Source organism: Monodon monoceros, unplaced genomic scaffold (genome assembly GCF_005190385.1).
Source record: "Monodon monoceros isolate NGI ecotype Baffin Bay Population unplaced genomic scaffold, NGI_Narwhal_1 Super_Scaffold_16, whole genome shotgun sequence".
Lineage (NCBI taxonomy): Eukaryota > Metazoa > Chordata > Mammalia > Artiodactyla > Monodontidae > Monodon > Monodon monoceros.
The window spans coordinates 33,700,246-33,721,913 of NW_021703772.1; the positions used below are offsets into that span (position 1 = coordinate 33,700,246).

Below are 21,668 nucleotides of genomic sequence, written 5' to 3' on the forward strand. Positions count from 1 at the left end.
GAAAGAAAGAAAGAAAGAAAGAAAGAAAGAAAGAAAGAAAGAAAGAAAGAAAGACCAGACCAGTGTCTAAAATTATATACCTTTCTTCCCTCACCCAGATTTAATCAAGCACAGGAGTCTGAATTTCTGGTGAGAAAACTTACAGCCCTGCTCATCAGTGCCCGAAGAAAACAGGTAACTGGTCAGAGAAACCTGTCCAGCGGGGTCAGCACCAGGTGTTTTTTTAAAACCTGTACAAACAGAAACTGTGTTGTTCATACATAGTTGAGACAAGACCTGGTGAGGGCAGCGTGGGCACAGATGGCCACCGGATGGTTCTCTAAGTTCTGAGCTCTCCAGCTCCCTCAAAGTTGTTGTGCAGCTGAATTCAAAGTTTGGGGGCTCTTAGAGTGAAAAGGAGAGGAATGAAAATCTCATCAAGAATGGCGTTAACAGTTCTCCTCTGTGACATTTTACTGGCTCCCATCCCCTCTTCTGGTCCCTTAATCACTGGAGCTCAAGTCCCTGGAAGCAGCAGCAACAGCTCAGGGATAGGGGTGGGTGGGAGGTGGCCTGAAGGGACTTCTTAATTCATATAAGGGGATGTTCCCGGAACACGGACATGGGTGGCTGTTTTAAAACATAGTCCTTGCGATTGAGTTATCTATAGTACTGACCCCATGCCCAAGATATGCTGAACTTTTAAGATTTACAAGTAAAAGTTGAGACATCTTGGCTGTGACTAAGGTTACAACGCCCTTCCCTTTGTAAGCCTAGCCTGGCCCACAGCTATACACTGCCCAAGCCCGTGGAAGTGGGGCTCACAAATGAGCACACCGCCCCCCATAAGGAGAGCTGGTGAAAGAGTGTGGATGAATGAATACAAACACAACCTCTCAGAGGTCCGTGAATGTGCCGAATTCATCTATGCAGACACAGCACGTTCCACAGTGCCTGGCAGATAGTAGGTGCTCAGAAATTTGTGACTTATTTGAATTAAAGTGAATCCTTACTAGAAAAACAATGCAAAGTATGAAACCTATTGATGTTGGGCCTGGAGAATTCTCTTCATAAATAAAAAATTGTATATTACTTTGAAATGACAGCAAAATAAAAAATGCAACATATTTCTCAATGTTTTATTGGAACCCAGTTATCTTATTTAGTACAGAATCTGGCAGGGAAGCATTTTGGACAAGTTTCTATCATTATTGTTCTCATCAAGGATCACTGTTTATTGCCTGAATCAACCTGAAACCCAAACATTTCAAGTTTGGGGGAACAGCATATGCTCACCATGGCAGCTTTGTATTGAGATCATTCAAATTGTTTTCTACAACCCATCTGTGACCCTAAACTTCTGCTTGCATCCATGTTAGGAAGCTGAGGGGTCCCATTTCACTCAGAGAGTGAAAGGGAAAAGGCGTTATTCCAAGCCCTGTGGCGAGAGGGTGGCATTTTTCTCAAGTAGTAAACTCAAGCAAAATCATTAGAAATGATAAACTATTTGGAAATGATCCAAACAGCATTTAGCAATGCATACAGGTCATTCACAAAGCAGCTGAAATGACTTTACGGCTGGTCTTTAGCTGGTGTAGGTTTCCCACAATCCTGGTCAGTTCAAGATGCCTGAACCCTATGTATAGCTGTTTGAGCAAAACTATTAGATGCTGGAGAAAAAAGTAAAAAATTCCCATCCTCCTGTCTTCTGTTTTCCTTTTTTTTTTTTTTTTTTTTTTTGTGGTACGCGGGCCTCTCACTGCTGTGGCCTCTCCCGTTGCGGAGCACAGGCTCCGGACGCGCAGGCTCAGCGGCCATGGCTCACGGGCCCAGCCGCTCCGCAGCATGTGGGATCTTCCCGGACCAGGGCTCAAGCCCGTGTCCCCTGCATCGGCAGGCGGACCCTCAACCACTGTGCCACCAGGGAAGCCCATGTTTTCCATTTTAATTGTCTTTGAAATCTCCTTACAGTTTCTTGCTCTCAAAAAACACTTCCAGGATAACCTCATACCACAGTTAGTAATGACAACAATTTGGGGAAATTCCATTTTTAGTTATGGGACAATGGAATAATATAGAGACTGGAAAACCAGACTTGGGCCACATTCTCCCTAATTTGTACATATTTACCTCCCCTTTAATCATTACTGCAAGAGTCCAGCTCTGGTATGGCCATTACTTGCTTCTCAACCTCTGATATGGTCCTTCATCCTATAGCTCATTGCTTGCCTCCTCTCTTCTGTCTCAACGTCGTTAAAGTGACAGCTGGGTAATCTGACCTCTCTGGCATGCTCTTGGGACCATTTCTCAAAGACATCCCCCATGGCAACACTTCCACCCCCAGGAGCCAGTATTGGAGGACAAAATGTGTGACAGAAAATAACCAAGTGTTAGGTTTGGAGACAATGGATGAACTCTGATACAATCTAGAGACATGTTACCTGGCCTGTCCTAGGCCCAGTGAGCCTTTACTTCCCCACTATTGTATTAACTTTCTTTTTATACTTTATGAGATACAATAACCTAGCAAATAAACTCAATGATAGTCACTGGGCTCAAAAATGAGACCATCTTTTGAGTTGTCCTTTTAAGCCATTGGGTATTTGGAAATGGTTGTGGAGTCCACAGTAACAGTCATTCCAGATTGTTATTCAGCTTGTTACTTGTGTTTTACAGAGTTGGAGAACTGATCTAATCTCAACTACTATTTCAATGACGTCCTCCTCGTAAAAAGATTAGTCAGGGAATATGAGTCTAAAAATCTGTCTAGAGCTATCTACACTGTTAACAATTAAAGAGGGACACTCTGTTTGTGGGGCCAGTGCTCTCACACTGCTAATTCTCAGAGCTTTCGGAGGCTCAAGTCAATATTACCTGGATTGTAGTTAGGTAGCTTGGAAACTCCAGGCCAGTTATCCTCTGTAGGGACTCCCAGCACCTATATAAAGCCAAAGAAAGACAAAGAAAGATGAGGGGGAGATGAGGTGGATGGAGCAGGTATGGAGACATGAAGGACACATCAGGGAGGAAGAGGGAAGAAATGAATGTATGTCACATTATGACAGTTGATGTGCTAAAGAAAGAAACTTCAGTGTTTCCAACATTTGCAGTTTCATGGGCAAAACTGCAGTGTATATCTACGGTCCTATGTGTCAACATGACTGGGCTAAAGGATGCCCAAGATAGCCGGTAAAACATTATGTCTGGGGTGTCTGTGAGGGTGTTTCTGGAAGAGATTAGTAATTGAATCAGTAGACTGAATAAAGAGATTGGCCCTCACCAATGAGGGTGGCATCATCCAATTGGTAGAGGACCTGAATAGAACAAAAAGGTGGAGGAAGGGCAAATCTTCTCTCTTTCTTCTTGAGCTGGGACATCGTCTTCTCTTGCCTTTGGACACTGGAGCCCTAGTTCTCTGGCCTTCAGATTCTGGGACTTAAACCAGTGGTCCCCTTAGACTGAATTATACCACCAGCTTTCCTGGTTCTCCAGCTTGCAGAGGACATATCTCAGCCTCCATGAAATCACATGAGCCAATTCCCATAATGAATCACAAGAGATACACACACGTACGTACACACACACACATACACACAAATACATACATGTCTCCTATTGGCTTTGTTTCTCTGGAGATCTCTGACTAATACAGATCATATAACCTTGCTTAAAGTCATATTCTCATCCCAAAATATCTACAGACCTACCTCAGGATATTATGGGTTTGGTACTACAAATAAAGTTAATATTGTAGTAAAGTGAGTCACACAAATTTTCGGTTTCCTGATGCATATAAAAGTTACGTTTACACTATACTATGGTCTATTAAGTGCATAACAGAGCAATGCACATACCTTAATTTAAAAAACCAATGTACATGTCTTAATTTAAAAATGTTTCCTCACTAAAAATTGCTAACCATCATCTGACAGCGCAGGGTTGCCACAAACCTTCAATTTGTTAAAAAAAAAGCAATGTCTGCAAAGTGCTATAAAGTGAAGCACAGTAAAACGAGCTATGTCTGCTGTACTGCATGATCACCATACATTAGGATGCTGCATTGGGAGTTAGGAATGGAAAAAGACAGGAGTGATAAAGTGTCCCTTTGCCTTACATCAGACGACTGTATTTATATATATATGTCTCAACAGGAGACACTTGACAGTTTAAATTATGCCTCAGCATGGGCATTCAGCTGTTCCCCGATGTGCTCAAATTAAAAAGGATTCAGATTACTGACCTTTAAGTAGTGGAATGTTGGCTAAAAATGATCGCAAACCTAACTCTAGTCTTTTCTACCAAATTCATCTCATCTGCTTGTTTTCTCTGTGGCCCAGCAGCTTGGAATATGGTATTTGGTTTTTAACTGGTGGATAGTAATATTAACAACATCACTTGAAAAAGAGCTCACGTGTGCTTTGGATTACCAAATTGAAGCTTTAGTTTTTAATTACTATGAAAAGTCTTTTGGAGTATAAAGACAAACACTTCAGATTTTAGATGGTGCTGTTACTGCGAGTTCCCTTGTAGGCAAAATCTTGCCATTCTTTTAAGATAGTCATAAAAGCCCAATGTCAGTTATATCTAGGAGCCAGAATAATATTGTTCTTGTGAAATATTAATAAAACACTAGTAGTTTTCATACACCGCTACAATATAACTCTTCTTAGAAGCATATCTCAGTACAAGTCTTTATAGAAGCATCTCTCATAGAAAAAGCCTAGTGAATCCATTTGTAAAATGCTGGATACAGATGCTGGCCCAATTGTTATGGCAGGAAGTCAACTGCCCAACAATGACTAATAATAATCAATGAGGAATCCAGAAGGCTCTTAATATTTACCAGCTTGCTGACCAGGACTCTAGCCGAGAAGTACACTCTTTGGTGTCTGTTAAGCTTGTCCTCAAACAAAAGACACTGAAGCGCCATTTTCCCTCCCATAATAAAAAAATTAAGCCACCCAGTAGAAGCTTCTTTCTTTGATCCATTCCCTAAACAAACTGAAAAGCTACTGAGAGGATTACAGGCTTTTCCTAGCAGCCACCCTGAGCCGGAGGGAACACTAAGAATCCTGGAATCCATTTTGAAAAACCAACTGGACTAATTCTTCTTTTGTGGGAGAGGGCCAGAGGATGGGAAGCTAATTCTTCTTTGTTAACCTACCATCTTATGTATTTGCACAGATGTGCATGTAAACAAGTGGGTGGGATGATTCGCATGTACCCCTACGTCTTCTGTTGCCTGGCAAAGCACAATGAAAGAAAGTAAATATAATGAAGAGAAAGCGCTAAAGGAAATAAATAACGACCATATCCATATTTTCACTAAGGTGAAAGTTACCAGAATTGTTGGTTACTTTGTATTATTGTGTAATTAAAGCCAACAAAATGGGTACCAACAATTCTGGAATATTGTGCTAAAAGCTTTAAGCCTGAGATTTTAAAAGTTTAAACAGAAGTTCAATATCCTTTATTTGGAAATTTGATGCTCAGTTTTAATTTGAAAGTTATTGAATTCATTTTCACTTGTACTCAATCTCCGCTTCACTGACTGGGAAACTGAAAACCAAAAATTGTTGATTTACTCCCTCCCTGAAGGCTCTTAAAAGACAGCTAGTGAGTGCTGTGTTTGAAACCACAGTGGGCTGCAAGGGCTGTTTTCTGCCTTTGTTGGAATGGAAACTGAAGGCATTTTGATTAATGGCTTTAAAGTCTGCATCGTTTATTTTATTCTGATTTTAGAGCCACATCTGGTATTATTTGCTAAAAATACTTATTGAAAGAATTAGATTTCTAAAAAATTGATTAAAAATTGATGACAGCCATTCAGATGTAAACACACACACACACACACACACACATACACACACACACACAGAGGCATTTCAGAAAGATGGTAAAATAAAAATTCAGGACTTATTATTATGTCTTTATTCCTAAGTGTGAGATCTCAGAATAAATGTAAAGAAAAGTTGTGATTAGAGGTTGGGAGATGTAGACTAGACCATTGCTTTCAAAGAAGCAATTCCTACATCAAGTATCATAGAACCCGAAATAGACCACCTTTAGTAAAACACAACTCAGGAGCCATTTGTAATGTTTGAATTTCCAAGCTGCTTGGGATGTAGTAGTGTAAGAGATAACACACTGCTGAATGTGGTTCTCTCTTTGTCCTCAGAGCACGGAACTACAGATGTGTGGTAAGAAAACTGTGGCCTTGGGCTTCCCTGGTGGCACAGTGGTTGAGAGTCCGCCTGCCCATGCAGGGGACACGGGTTCGTGCCCCGGTCCGGGAAGATCCCACATGCCGCGGAGCGGCTGGGCCCGTGAGCCATGGCCGCTGAGCCTGCGCGTCCGGAGCCTGTGCTCCGCAACGGGAGAGGCCACAACAGTGAGAGGCCCGCGTACCGCAAAAAAAAAAAAAAAAAAAAAGATAGAAGCTACAATATTCTCTTAACACTTTGTTCAAAGAGGTCACAAGTTCATGGAGTCAGAAAATCAAATATACTTTAAGATGCTAGAGACCCAGGGAGATAAATTATGAGACTTGTGTTACCACCTAACCTGAAGTTAGGGCTGGGTTCAGAATTCATGTCTACTAACACCAAGCCAGTGTTATTTCTAATGTGTTTACTTGTTTTATATTTGTAATGAGTTGTCATAAATGTCAAAATAAAGTCCTTCTGATTTATTGCAGTGTGATAAGAATAATGGTAGACGTGAACATGGCTTCCTGGGCAGGACCTGTTGGACCCATTTGTTAAGACACATTTGTTTTGGCTGCATCACTCATGTTTTGGTACTTTATGTCCAGATACAAGTCCAAAATTTTCACTTACTGAATTACCTAAAACATCTTCAGATGGCCAGCGTCAGCCACCAAGACCAGTCCCGGAAACTTGAACCAATAACTAGAGAGCCATCAGGTCCTGGGAAACGTCTAACTCATTCTTTCTGTCCCATGATTTCTAAGTGCTATGCTAAATGCAAAGAACTGTAAAATGATTGCTTTTAAGAAAACAATCATTTAAAAATAGGAAGTAATGTAAAAAAATCAGTTTGTATATAACTCTTCAAATATCCTAATAGCATACCTTAGCTATTATTATAATTTATATTTATAAATTTATAAGTTATATATTATTATAATTTAGCTAGTATTATAATTTTTATTAACTACCTATATATACATACATCTTTTTGCATCTATACATAGGTTATGTTTGTTTTACATATATTTACTTATATTCCACCCATCACCCCACCTAGACTGAACAACAGGTGAAAGCATAGATCATGCATTTTTCCTATTCTTTCCATTTTTCCATGCCTTGTAACATCTTATAAGACAATGAGTGTCCAATAAATATTGTGTCCTGATTTAATGGCTAGGAAAAACTTTTCAAATGTGTAAAAGATCACTGCAGGGTCTGGTCTAGGCAGTACTAGCTGAGCTTCCTCTAATGTGGACAAGAAGTAATATTAAGCAGGAGAACAGAACAATTAGGTGAAGTATTAGGAAATGCCTGTTAACAGTTTGGTCATTGAAACATCTCTATGAAAATAATTTCTATGAGAGAGAAAGCAAACATTTATCGCTCACTTATGGCACATGGGGCTTGTGATGCATTTGATCTTATGAAATTCTCACAGAAAGGTTAGAAAGTCATTATCGCTAGCCCCATTTAACAAGTGAGGAAACTGGAGTTCAGAGGGACTACATAACTTGTACACGTTCGTCTTGCTAAAAAGTGGCTAGAATTCAAATGCTGGTCTTCGACTCTAAAGCCATTAATTACATTAGGCTGCCTCCAGTTTAGATGATGATATCATCCAATGATACTTTTTGAAGGTAGCAGTTCTTGGTCTTGCAGGGTAGTTTTGAGAAAAAAAAAACAACTTTTGGCTTGAAAAATGTTTTTTTATTAGTTTGTGAATGCATCCCAATTTTTCCTATGTTCCTCCATAATATCCCCAATGTTTCCAAAAGAAAGCTTAATGGCAGTGATTAATCTCTATAAAATGTCTTAATTTCACAAAGGACATTTTACTTTATTTTGACATTCACAAAGCACAATGTTTTCTGGGTCATGAATCTGTAGCCCTAGACTGGTTTGCACAGAATATCTTCATAAAGGTGAGCCACTGACCCTCCAGACACTAACTAGCAACTAGCTCTTCCCTTTTCCTAAATGTTCCCTGAGGATTTTCCTCACCTTCATGTGTGTATTAAAGATAAACTCAGCTTTTTTTAAAAATAAATGAAGGACTCCACAGTGGAGACACAATTCGAAAATGAAACTTTTATACCATTCCTGGAAAGGCAAAATATTTGGGGCCACTGAATCAAAATCATAAAGAAGTTTGAGAAAAGACAAGTTTCCTCACCTGCACACAAAAATCCTACTCTGCAATATTTCCCAAGATACCCGATTGGGAAGCTGTTAGCAAGTATGCTCTAGATGCTTGCTTGAAGCAAGCAAACTTGAAAGGGAGCAGAATCCAGGATACAAGCGATACCCTCCCCCCACCCCAGTTTAAAGCACTTGACACATGCTACAATATGGATGGATCTTGAAAACGTTACACTAAGTGAAATAAGCCAAGCACAAAGGACAAATCCTGTTAAGATTCTACTTATATGAAAACCTAGAATGGGCAAATTCATGGAGACGGAAGGTTGACGAGAGGTTACCAGGGGCTGGGGGCAGGGAAAATGGGGAGCTGGCTGCGTGGATACAGAGCTTCTGTTTGGGGTGATGAAAAAGTTTGGGAAATGGACGGTGGTGATGGTTCCATGGCAATGTGAATGCATTTAATGCTATGAATTGTATCCTTAAAAATGGTTAGAATGGTAAATTTTATGCTATATATATTTAACCACAATTTAAAAATCATCAAAAAAAAGACAGCAATATATAAATGACTATAGTACATGGCATATAAGCTACCAGGGACATAAAAATGAAGTACATAATGGTGCAAATGAGGGAGGGATAAATAATGAATAAAGAAACGGAACCACACACACAAAAGCACCCTGTTACCTTAGGAATCTGGTTTTGGAGGAGCATGATACACGGCATACTTCTCTCACACTAACACAGGAAGCCTTTGTTTTATCAGGGTTCTATGAAAATTCAGTGCCTTGTCTTCAGTTGACAAAGATCCAGGGCCAAATATAGTGTAGACTTAGAGCTGGGGGTGGCAGGGCAGGGATGTGTTTAATTTGTAATGGCAGAAACTACCCTGGGAGGTTGAGACAATAATCACCGGAAGCAAGTGGATTCATGGGCTGCCAAGGGACAACGGGGTGGGGGTGGGGGTCCTGACCACTCATTCCCAAGGTGCTTATGCCCCTGGCAAATACCACAGTTTCCACAACCCTTAAAATATGGCTTACTCTCTCAAAGCAGATGGACTGCTTCGTTTGTCTCTAAGGAAAATTTGGTTCAAAGCTTGTAATGCATATATTTTTTTTCTTCCTAAGAGGAATTCTTCTCTTACCTCCCAGATCTTCTCCAGCTGTTCAAGGATGTTGGAAACCCCAGGAAACAAGGGTTGACCCTGGAACATTTCAATAAAGATGCAGCCTGCACCCCTAACAAAGAAATAAGAGTCAACCCAATGCTTTCAAGGAACCCATACGTGCAAAACTGAACTACTAGCATTTCACCTCCCAAGAAATACTCTGAGGACAATTAGATAGGGGCCACATAGTATGAAAAGTCTTGGCAGAAAAAGTCCCTATGTTAAACAAAAATAAAAACAGCCTGCAGCTTTTTGTTAAAATGGAACGCAACGGGCATTTAGGAACACAGTATAGAAAGCAAGCATTTGAGTTCATTCAAGCTCATTAACAATCTATTTTCTGAGAGGAGGGGAAAGTACTGAATCTCCAAACTGAATACCCTCTTTCACTGAAACTAAGATGCTATCATTGTAAGAAGCATCATTATTGTATGTACTTTTAAGAAACCCAAAGAAAAACAAACAAAAAACCCCACAAGTTAAACTGTGATGATCAGAATGTTTCCTTCATATTCATTGAAAGGGCTGTTACAAATTTAATTAGACAGATTATTTCACCATATATCGTACTTGTACATGCAAAAAAAATGGAATATTAAGTGGAAGAAATTGGTTTCGGTACTCATCAAACTTTTTGACATTCAGCATTTAACTCAGACTCTTTGATGTCTGTGTTTATCCATGGTATCGTCCTTTGACGGTATCGTCAGGAGTTTGATGATACAGCATTTCTTAGAATAAGCCATAAAACAACCAAGAGTCATTGGTGCTGGGGCTCCTAAGCTGACCTTGCAGTTACGTGTTAGCCAACTTTTGACTCCAGCTTAAAGAATGTTGCTAAACATGTCTGATTCACGCCTTCTCCACAACCATTTGGTTCCTAGGGGTTAACAAGAAAAAAAAAAAAAAGAGGTCTCCTGTCTTCCAAGTTACTGACACCCATTCTGCAACTTTTGATGCTGCCATGTTTGATGTCCACACATGTACAACGGTAACTACAGTCATAACTGAAGCATGGCTGACGGCTACTGTAAGATGCTACTGATTTTAAGATGCATCCTGATTTAACAGAGAATGTGCAACTTAAAATAGATTAAATAGGGAGAAATATAAATTTTCTTTCCTACTTAGTCAAACTGGAGGATAATTCCTCAGGAAGAGTAAGAAGTAAGATTTATTTTGCTAATAATGCACATTTTTATTCTTACAAATCTTTATTTATTTAGTTTTGGCTGCGTTGGGTCTTCGTTGCTGCACGCCGGCTTTCTCTAGTTGCAGCGAGCGGGGGCTACTCTTCGTTGTGGTGCACATGCTTCTCATTGAGGTGGCTTCTTTTGTTTCAGAGCACGGGCTCTAGGCATGGGGGCTTCAGTAGCTGTGGCACGTGGGCTCAGTAGTTGTGGCTCGTGGGCTCTACAGCACTGGCTCAGTAGTTGTGACGCACGAGCTTAGCTGCTCCGCGGCATGTGGGATCTTCCCGGACCAGGTCTTGAACCCCTGTCCCCTGCATTGGCAGGCAGATTCTTAACCACTGTGCCACCAGGGAAGTCCCAACTCTTACAAATCTTTTGAGAATGGTTCAGGTGACTGATTACAGAGATTATCCCCATGGTCTAATACTTCCCGAGTTTTGATGCCAAATCCCTTTCACCATAACACATAATCTCGCAAACTCCCTTAATCGTCTAGACGTTTTGCTGTGCATGATAAAGAAGAAAATTTCAGTAAAACATTTTTTTTTTTTTTTTTTGGCTGTGTTGGGTCTTCATTGCTGCATGGGCTTTCTCTAATTGCGGTGAGCAGGGGCTACTCTTCGTTGCGGTGCGCGGGCTTCTCATTGCGGTGGCTTCTCTTATTGCAGAGCACAGGCTCTAGGCATGTGGGCTTCAGTAGTTGTGGCACATGGGCTCAGTAGTTGCGGCTCGCGGGCTCTAGAGCGCAGGCTCAGTGGTTGTGGCGCACGGGCTTAGTTGCTCCGCGGCATGTGGGCTCTTCCTGGACCAGGGCTCGAACCCGTGTGCCCTGCATTGGCAGGCGGATTCTTAACCACTGAGCCACCAGGGAAGCCCTCAGTAAAATATTTTATTATAGATCATCATATTATTAAAGATTTATTATGAAGTTCATTTTAAAATGGTCTTTAATATTATTCATACGTATTTATTACATATGACAAATTTTTACTTTTTCCATCTGACTGTAGACACATGCTATTTAACTTACTTTGTGTAGGAGAAAGCAGATTTCTTGATAAACAAGTTTAAGAATAATTTTTATCTTGTGTCTGGTTTGGGGAGAGAATATATATTAAAAGAAAGACTGACATTTAACTGTATCTTATCACCTCAAAAGACACAAAAACTATTTTCATGACCTAATATTTGGTTTGCATGTAAAATAATCAATTGGCTAATTCTTAGAATTTTGTATACATATAAATAAGAGGTATCAGACTAAGTTTTGCAGGTAGGTTTTTGGTTTTTTTCCTCAAACAACAGGTTGTCTTTATCCCTAGTTGTTAAAAAGCTAATTTAGATTAAATGGCCACGATATTTTCTTTTTACTGATCTGTCATGTACAAGAGACATCTTGATATGTGACATAAGAATTCTGGGAATTCCCTGGAGGTCCAGTGGTTAGGACTCGGCGCTTCCACTGCTGGGGCCCGGCTTCAATCCCTGGTGGGGGAACTAAGATCCCATAAGCCAGCACGGCCAAAAAAAGAAAAAAGAAAAGAATTTTGATCAGGCAAATATAGCTTAAGAATCTGGTGCACAGTATCTTGAGGTGAATTTTTAGAATTATTATCATTTTAAGACTGCTTACTAGCTTGTTTTTAAATATCCATGGTCTTTTTGCTTCTTGCCTTTAAAGCAACAGATATAAAAGGTAAAAATGAAACAATACATGGAGAATAATAAAAGTAATAGGAAACTGTCAAATGGTTAAAAAACATCCTGGTTGCTAGCAATGGTCAACAGTGAGATAAGCCAGCTGAAAAACTGAGGTGGTGAATACCGTCAAACGGTCTCCATCCACCTCCCCTCATGCCTTGTCTATGCATACTTGAAAGGTCTCAAATCATTTCATTTTGAAGCAAAACACACACACCCACGCACACACACACATGTTTATGTATCTGTGTGTATGAAACACATGTAATTGTTTATTAACTGACACAAAATAGAAATGGAAATGTAACAGCTTTTGAAGACTTAAACCAACCCTCCATCCAGTACCCTAACACCTTCCAGAAACCCAGGGGCTCACAAATCACCAGAAGGCCTGCGGGCATTTTAAACAAGGTTCAAATCATAGTCATTGCTAGGTTTAAACCTGTAGTTCACTTTTTTCTCTCCCCTCAAAAGGCTTTCATGGCTTAGAAAAAGCTTGTTGCCTTTTTAATGTCCTTTCATACTGGTGGCTGTGGGGAGCCGAGAAGGAAGCCCCTTTCGTTACACAGTTTCTTAGTGCCCTTTACCTTCTGTACCACTAGGACAGTGTACACAACGGTGTAAACATATTGGAGAAAGCTGGACTTTAAGGCCACTGTGCAAGTACTGCAGTCTAACAGAAGATATTTGCACTAAGAAATAAAATGCTAATATTTGGTTGAAATTCCCATTTGTATTTGCATTTGTATGGTTGGTGCCATATAGGCATTCTCTTGAGTCTTTTTAAGCTTCACTTAGGGGCAGGTCAAAACCTTTCTCACCTAACAATCTGGAGTCTAAGTTTTTATATATATATATATATATAGTGTGTGTGTGTGTGTGTGTGTGTGCACATGTGCAATGCACTTAGAACACTTACCAGACAAACAAAATTCCTAAATCAATTGTATTTCAGGACCTAGCATATCCGTATCATAAATATCAGTGCACTGGTAAGATAATAAGGCTGTACACCTTAAGTTTGAGAAGGAAAGATATTTTTCAGGTAAGCACTGTTCTTCAAAAACTATATGGTTCATCTTCCTATTTTTTTCATTTATTCTTCAGAACTGTTTTTTTTCATTTGCTTTGTAAACAAGTAGTGTGGCTTTCATATTTTTTATTTGCTTCTTAAACAAGTAGTGTGGCTATCATCTATTTTGCCCACCCCAGACTAGCCTTAAAGCAAACATTTTAAATAATCTGAACATTCAGGTCTAGATAGGGAACCAGCTCCTATTTCCTTTTATTCCTCTGTTTTGTTCTTAAATCTTCATTCCTGTGGCTCTTCTTACCCTACATATCTTTAGGCTTCTCAGAGGATTTCTGCTCTGTGGAGATACCCTTGGGGCAGCTCATGTAGATGAAGCGGAACTTCACGTGCAGGAGAAAAAAAGACCTGGTGATATCAAAGGGTGAACCCTTCCAGAAGGGAGAGATGCAATGGGTCATTTTATTGCTCCAACTGTGGTTCTCCAGTCAAGTTAGACGAGACAGCTTACATATTTTCTGCTTTTTCTGGCTCTCTTCCTAGTCTTTTCTCTATTCTGAGCATGAACAAATTCTTCCATAAGAAAGAAAAAGATTCCTCAAATTCCTTAGGCAATCTCTGGAGAAATAAACCATCTCAGGAGTTTTAGGTTTGGGGAGGTGCAAGGAGTACATAAGAACATTGTTGGGAGAAGTGAATCAGTATTTCATTTTTCACTATTGACATTAATTCAGAACAGCATGATATATGGCAGTGACACGATATTTCCATTTGCTTTCCCTGGGCCACTCTTTATATTTGGAAGTTTGCAGCAAGAAATCTGACCATAAAGAATCTCTCAGGCAGTGACAACTTTCCATAGTCCTAAATCCAGCAGCTGCCTGCAGTTAGTTTTGAATAGAGGACTTGTCTACCAAAATAAATCCTTCTTTAAAACCCAGTTTACATGGTTCTGAAGAACCTAGGGGCAGGACAGGAATAAAGACGCAGACGTAGAGAATGGACTTGAGGACACGGGGAGGGGGAAGGGTAAACTGGGATGAAGTGAGAGAGTGGCATGGACACATATACACTACCAAATGTAAAATAGATAGTGGGAAGCAGCCGCATAGCACAGGGAGATCAGCTCGGTGCTTTGTGACCACCTAGAGGGGTGGAATGGGGAGGGTGGGAGGGAGATGCAAGAGGGAGGAGATTTGGGGATATATGTATATGTATAGCTGCTTCACTTTGTTATAAAGCAGAAACTAACACACCATTGTAAAGCAATTATACTCCAATAAAGATGTTAAAAAAAAAAATAAATCCCAGTTTACTACAACGTGGATGAACCTAGAAAACATTATGCTAAGTGAAATAAGCCAGACATGGAAGGATAAATATTGTATGATTCCACTTATGTGAGGTTCTAGCATGGTCAAATTCATAGAGACAGGAAGTAGAATAGTGGTTGCTAGGGACTGAGGGGAGGGAGTAACAGGGAGTGATTGTTTAATGGGTACAGGGATTCATTTGGGGATGATGAAAAGCTCTGGAGATGGATAGTGGTGATGGCTGTACTTGATGCCACTGAAATGTACATTTGAAAATAGTTGAAATGGTAATTTTTATGTTACATATACTTTAACACAATACAAAAAAGTAAAACCAAAACCAAAACCAGTGTAATCATCCTAAAACACTGAGTTTTCTCTTCACTGAAGTGGCTGATGGAATCTTTTAAGGTCTGAAAAAGTAGCAGAAAGAGAAGAAAAGCTGTTGGGAGATTAGAGGATGCTGGTTGTAAGTGTTGGGAATAGCCAATATGTCTTACTTGCATATTTTCCATAACCTAACTGTTTGCTTTGGGCTTCCCACGGACTCTCCTGTTCCCCAGGGTTTACTGTGAATGAGAGGCTCTTGCACTACGTGTTATAATTAGTTTCATTAAGAGAAAGGCTCTAATGCTCACCCACTGTCACCTGCCTCCCACAAAGGCATTCAGTTTGTACCCTACAGGGTTGCATGCCTAGCAAAATAGGACTTTTTTTCCGTTTTCTTCTGTTGTAATCTTTTCCCTGCCCATTTCCCTCTTATCACTCTGAAAAGAAAAAAAAAAATGGGGAAGAGGAATCCTAGGGTAAACACCCAATATCTAACAGTTACATAGAGAGTGAACAAATATAGTAAACAGTGGAAAATGCCTATTATTCTATTTCTACATTACTTTTTGAGTTTTACTGGACAAACAACAATAATGAAATCAATAAGGGTAATGACAATAACTTTAACTTACAACTGTATTTTTATTCTGTAAGTGTCATCATTATTCATCAATGGAATAACATACGTTTTTGTATATGTAGTAAAAAGTAAGGGATACATAGTTTAAAAGAGATTTAAAGAAGTAGTACATGAGCTGAAGAAATTATCCAAATGCGGCACAGAAAGTCAAGGAGACTGAAAATATGAAAGAGAGGATAAGAACCATGGATGATAGAAAGACCTAGTCTAATAATCTTTCATTGGAGCTCCAGAAAGAGAGAATGGAATAGAGGCAACACTCAAAAAGAAAATGGCTGATGAAAAACATGAATTCATAATTGGAAGAAGCACAATATGCAACAAGTAGAGTAAGTAAATAAAAAAATCCACGCTAGACACCTTATAGTGAAAACTGCATAGTAACAAAGGCAAAGAAAAAATTCTTCAAAACATCCAGAGAAAATGGGAGATGACCTGAAAAAAGGGAAAGACAATAAGGCTAAAAGTAAACTTCTCTACAATTAGGCTAAGAGCAATCTTCACAAGAGCAGCAACGGAAGACAAAGCTGGGGAAATGGTATCTCCAAAGTTCTGAGAGAAAATAACTGTCAATCTACAATTAAGACCTTAGCATGACTACCTTTCAACAATGAGAGTTTACCTTAAGAAACAAAAGCAGAGTTTGCCACCAACAGGCCCACACTAAAGAAAGTTCTAAAAGATTTATATCAAAAGAAAGGAAAATTATTCCAAAAGTAGGATTTAAAGTGCATGAAGGAATGATGAACAGTTTTAAATTTATTTGCACTTAATGAAAATAGCTTCAAAGTATATAAAGCAAAAATGAATAGAATTGTTCATTGTTGACAAATCAACAATATATCAAACAACTTCAATACATCTTTCCCTGATAGCTTAAGCAGACAAAAATTATATAAAGACAATGTGAATAACACAATTAACAACCCTGAAGTTTTGAACATATGTAAAAACCTGTGCCCAACAATTCAGGAATACACACCCTTCTCGAACACATGGGAAATAATTGAAAACACTGATCACGTACTGGGCCAGTGCTTCTAACAAAGCCAGTGCTAGTTCACTATCTTTGGTGAAACACCAGGTTTTTCTCAATTTTTTGCTAACCTTTAATTTTGAAAAAATTTAAAGTTGCAAGAACAGTAGAAAGAACTCTTTTTTTTTTTTTTTTTGTGGTACGCGGGCCTCTCACTGCTGTGGCCTCTCCCGTTGCGGAGCACAGGCTCCGGATGTGCAGGCCCAGCGGCCACGGCTCACGGGCCCAGCCGCTCCGCGGCATGTGGGATCTTCCCGGACCAGGGCACAAACCCGTGTCCCCTGCATCGGCAGGTGGACTCTCAACCACTGCGCCACCAGGGAAGCCTGAAAGAACTCCTTTATATCCTTCAAACAGATTCACCAATTGCCAATATTTTGCCTCTTTGGTTTTATCATATTATCTATCTATCTATCTATCATTTATTTTTTCTGAAGCAGTGGAGAGTAAGTTGCAGATACAATGACTCTTCACCCTTAAATACTTCCACATGTATTTTCTAAGTACAAAAGCATTCTCTTACATAACAACAGTGCAATTATCAAAATCAGGAAATTTAACATCAATCCCCATAGTACTATCTAATCTACAGTCCATATTTAAATCCCACTGATTGTCCCAGTAGTGTTCTTTAGCTCCATCTCCCCCAGCATCCAATCTAGGACCATGCATTGTGCTTAGTTGGCATATCTCTTTTTAGTCTGGAACATTTCCTCAGCTTTTCTTTGGCTTTTAAAACCTTGACTCTGTAGGGGAACGGAAAATGTCACCCCAAAATATGCCACCCTGCCATAAGAACTGTTATGAGCTGAAGGCAACTGAGAAAAAGCAAACACCGGATGAGCTCTTTGCCCTTCCCTAGCTGCCTGAAAGGAGGGCATAAAATCCCCTTATGAAGATTCCCCCATTCCCATCCCAGGAGGGGAGAATAACCTTATCAACATATGTAGAGATGGCACCAAGAAGAATCTATGTAAACAAACCTTGCTAAGTAACCCTTATCTACCACCAGGGTGCTCCATATACATATTCACCTTCCACAATTACCACCCCTAAAGAGTCCAGAAACCCCTTTCCGGGACTTCCCTGGTGGTCCAGTGGTTAAGAATCTGCCTTCCAATGCAGAGGACATGGGTTCGTGCCCTGATCAGGAAATTAAGATCCCACATGCCAGGGGGTAACTGAGCCCACACACTCTAGAGCCCACGTGCCACAACTAGAGAGCCCACACACTGCAACTACTGAGCCCATGCTATCTGGAGTCCGTGAGCTGCAACTAGAGAGAAGCCTGTGCACCGCAACGAAGAGCCCTCACGCCGCAATGAAGATCCTGTGTGCTGCAACTAAGACCTGACGCAGCCAAATAAATAAAATAATAATAATAAAAGAAACCCCTTTCCTTTGTCTCGTTACTTCTCTACAAGTGTATTGTCCTTTGTAAGAATGGTATAAAAGCCTCCAAGGCTAGCTGTTTCTTTGGGGATTGTCTCTTCTTTCCATGAAGTCACTTCCCCTGTGTCACATAAAACTTTTAACACAAAATAAAATGTGTGTGCTTTTCTCCTGTTAATCTGTCTTTTGTCAGTTTATTTCACAGACCCATCCATTGAACCTCAGAGGACAGAGGAAACTTCTTCCTTCCCTACAACGCTTTTAAAGCGTACAGTCTAGTTACATCGTAGAATGTTCCTTAGACTGAGTTGATCTGATGCTGCCTCATGATGTGACTCAGGTTATGCTCTTTTTCTGCAGGAAAACCACGTATATGATACTGTCTCTCCAGTGTGTCCTATTAGGGGGCACACGATGTCAGTCAGTGCCATTATCAACAATATCAACAATTATCAACTCTAATCACTTGATTAAGGTGATGTCTGCCAAGCCTCTCTACTATAGTTACTATTTTTTTCTTTTGTAATTAACAAGTAATTTGTAGAGAGGTACTTTGAAACTATGTAAATAAATATTTTATTCCTCATCAAATCTTCTCCTCTAGTTTAGCTATGATGTTTCTTGTTTGAACCAATTACTACTATATTGCAAAATAGTGATTTTCTAATTCTGTCATTTCTTTTCCAGTTATTATTTGGCATTCTACTGTATAAAGGAGCTTCCCTTCCTATCTATCTGTTGATCCATCCATCCATCCATCCATCCATCCATCCGTTTACCTTCAGTATGGACTTATGTATTCTTGTGTTATTCAGTGGTATAATACATTACATTACTCTCACTATTAGGATGCTCAGAAGGTACCAGCTTTGGCCAGCGGGAGTCTCTTCAAGCTGCTTCCCACATTTTTTTACATATTCCCATGATTTTTTGGTCACTTTGTTAAAAAATGTTCTGGCTTAACAAGATGTTCCCAGCTCATCTTATACTTTCCCTGACCCAGCCTCAGTACTGGCTACTTCTCCAAAAAGGCCTAGTTCTTTTCAGTAGGGAATGGCATTAAGAAAGCAATATCTGGGTAGCAGATCAACACTTATGTAAAATACAATAATATATTTCTTTTTTAAAAAATGTACCTAGAAGAATCAAATGTGAATCCTCTCTGAGAGACCACACTTCATCCGAGCCCTCAAAAATAAAAAATCCCACAATTAAAATTCCAAGGATAATTAGCATATCATTGTCAAAAACAACAAAACACACATGGAGAAAAGATACCATATGGAAGAAACAAAAGAAACAATAAACAACAGAAACAGACTTACAAGGAAGGACCTTTGCTCTAGATATATAAGAGCTTAGAGAGGAAATTATAAAACTTTACTAAATGGCATTAAAAATGAGCTAAACAGATGGAAAATTATACCGTGTTTAAAAATTTGAAGAGGATATTACAAAGGTGTTAATTATCCTCAAAGTGTTCTATAATTTCAATGCAATTCCAATGAAAATACCACTAGGGTTTTTCATGAAACTTGAAAGACTGAGTGTAAAATTTATATGGAGAATCAAACAGGAAAAATAGGCAAGATACTCCTGAGGAAGAAGATGAAGTAAGTGGTGAGACTTATCCTAGCAGATATCAAGTATTATTATAATGCTATAGAAATTAATACGTAGGATGTTGGTACAGGGACAGATAAATTGACCCCAGTAGAACAGAGTAGAGAGCTCAAAACAGACCTATGCATTTATAGAAACCTGATATATGAGAGATTTGGCATGCAGATTGCTGAAGAAATTAGGGTGAGATCACTGGGTTAGCATAGAAAAAGTCAATTTCCAATGTATTAAGGATTTAAAGCGAAAGGAAAAATTTTACAACTTTTTTTTTTTTTCGGTACGCGGGCCTCTCACTGTTGTGGCCTTTCCCGTTGCGGAGCACAGGCTCCGGATGCGCAGGATCAGCGGCCATGGCTCACAGGCCTAGCTGCTCTGCGGCATGCGGGATCTTCCCGGACCGGGGCACAAACCCGTGTCCCCTACATCGGCAGGGAAGCCCTACAACTTTTAAAAGAATGTACTGGATACCATTTTGACCTCAAGGAGGGAAGGATTGTTTTAAACAAGAAATAAAAGGGCTAACCATAGAGGAAAAGACTGACAAAGTCAGCAGCATTAAAATTAAGAACTTTTGTTTAAAAAGACAACATAAAGATATGAAAACATAAGCCATGAACTGGGGAGCCTGCTTGTAGCACTCATAACTGATAAAAGATTAGTATCCAGAGTATAAGAACTCCTATAAATCAATAAAGAAAGAAAGGGAGGAAGGGAGAGAAAAGGAGAGACACAGAAGCATAGAGACCAAAAGAAAATAAACAAAAGACACACAGAAGTATTTCATAGGAGAAAAAACACAAATGGCAAATAATCCATGAAAAGACATCCAGCCTCATTACTAATTAGGGAAATGCAAATTTGATCACAACATGCTACCATTCTACCCACTAACTTAGCAAAAATTAAGAAATCTGATTTTATGAAGTTAGTGCAGATGTGGATAAGGGACTATGATACACTGCTGGTGCATAAATTGTTACAACCACTTGGAGAACAATTTGACACTATTTCATGAAGTTGAACATTCATATACACTGTGACACAGCAAATCTACTCTTAAGTAAGTACTCTAGACATATCCTTAAATATAAGTACCAAGTATATTCAAAATAGCAAAAAGAAATAAAACAAAAGGCAAACTAAATAACTGAAATGTTCATCAGCAGAAAATAAAGTGTAGCCACATAGATCAACATGGATGAATCTCAGAAACACACTGAGTTAAAAAAAAACAAGTCACAGAAGACTAAAAACAATGTAATATCATTTTTATAAAAACTCAAAAGCAAGTAAAATAAAATAATATTTTTAAAATATATAAAAATGTAGAAATATTATTTTTTAAAAGGGTAAGGGGATGACGACAAGGAACAAAATTCAGGGTAGAAGCCCCTCTGGTGGAGGGGCAGGCTGATGGGAAAGGGACACGAGTGGATGTGACAGTACTGATGATGTTTCTGGTTGTTACATCGGGTAGTGGGCTCATGGAGTTCACTTTACTATGCTTTTAATCTACATCAGTTTTCTCAATCTTGACACAATTGACATTTTGGGCTGGTTACATCTTTGCCATAGGGGGCTGTCCTGTGCATTATAAGATATTTAGTAGCATCCTTGGCCTCTACCCACTAGATGCCAGGAGCACCCCACCACCACCCAGCTGTGACAATAAATGTCTCCAAACACTGCAAGGTCCCTGGGAAGCAAAATTGATCCTGGTTAAGAATCACTGATGTACATATTTATATATTTTGAATGTTTTAAATGTTCTATAATAAAACAAAGTTTAAAAGTGACGAGAAGAAGTTTCACTGTCTGTGAAGCACAACTAGGAAGTGATCATTAAGAGCTGAGAAAGCCAGAGCCTGCTGAAGGCCTTTGAAGTGACAGTGCAGAGCAG

At 39.4% G+C, this 21,668-nt stretch overlaps 1 protein-coding gene across 1 annotated transcript in view; it reads right to left on the bottom strand.

Moving 5' to 3' along the window:
* The window catches only part of CDK15 (cyclin dependent kinase 15), a 113,592-nt gene that overhangs the window by 32,879 nt on the left and 59,045 nt on the right, over positions 1-21,668 (bottom strand). Inside the window, exons 13-14 of the mRNA XM_029225732.1 lie at positions 9,487-9,580; positions 2,854-2,917 (exon numbers count right to left, since the gene is read on the bottom strand). Coding sequence (XP_029081565.1) covers positions 2,854-2,917; positions 9,487-9,580 — 158 coding nt within the window. The remainder of the gene's footprint in view (positions 1-2,853; positions 2,918-9,486; positions 9,581-21,668) is intronic.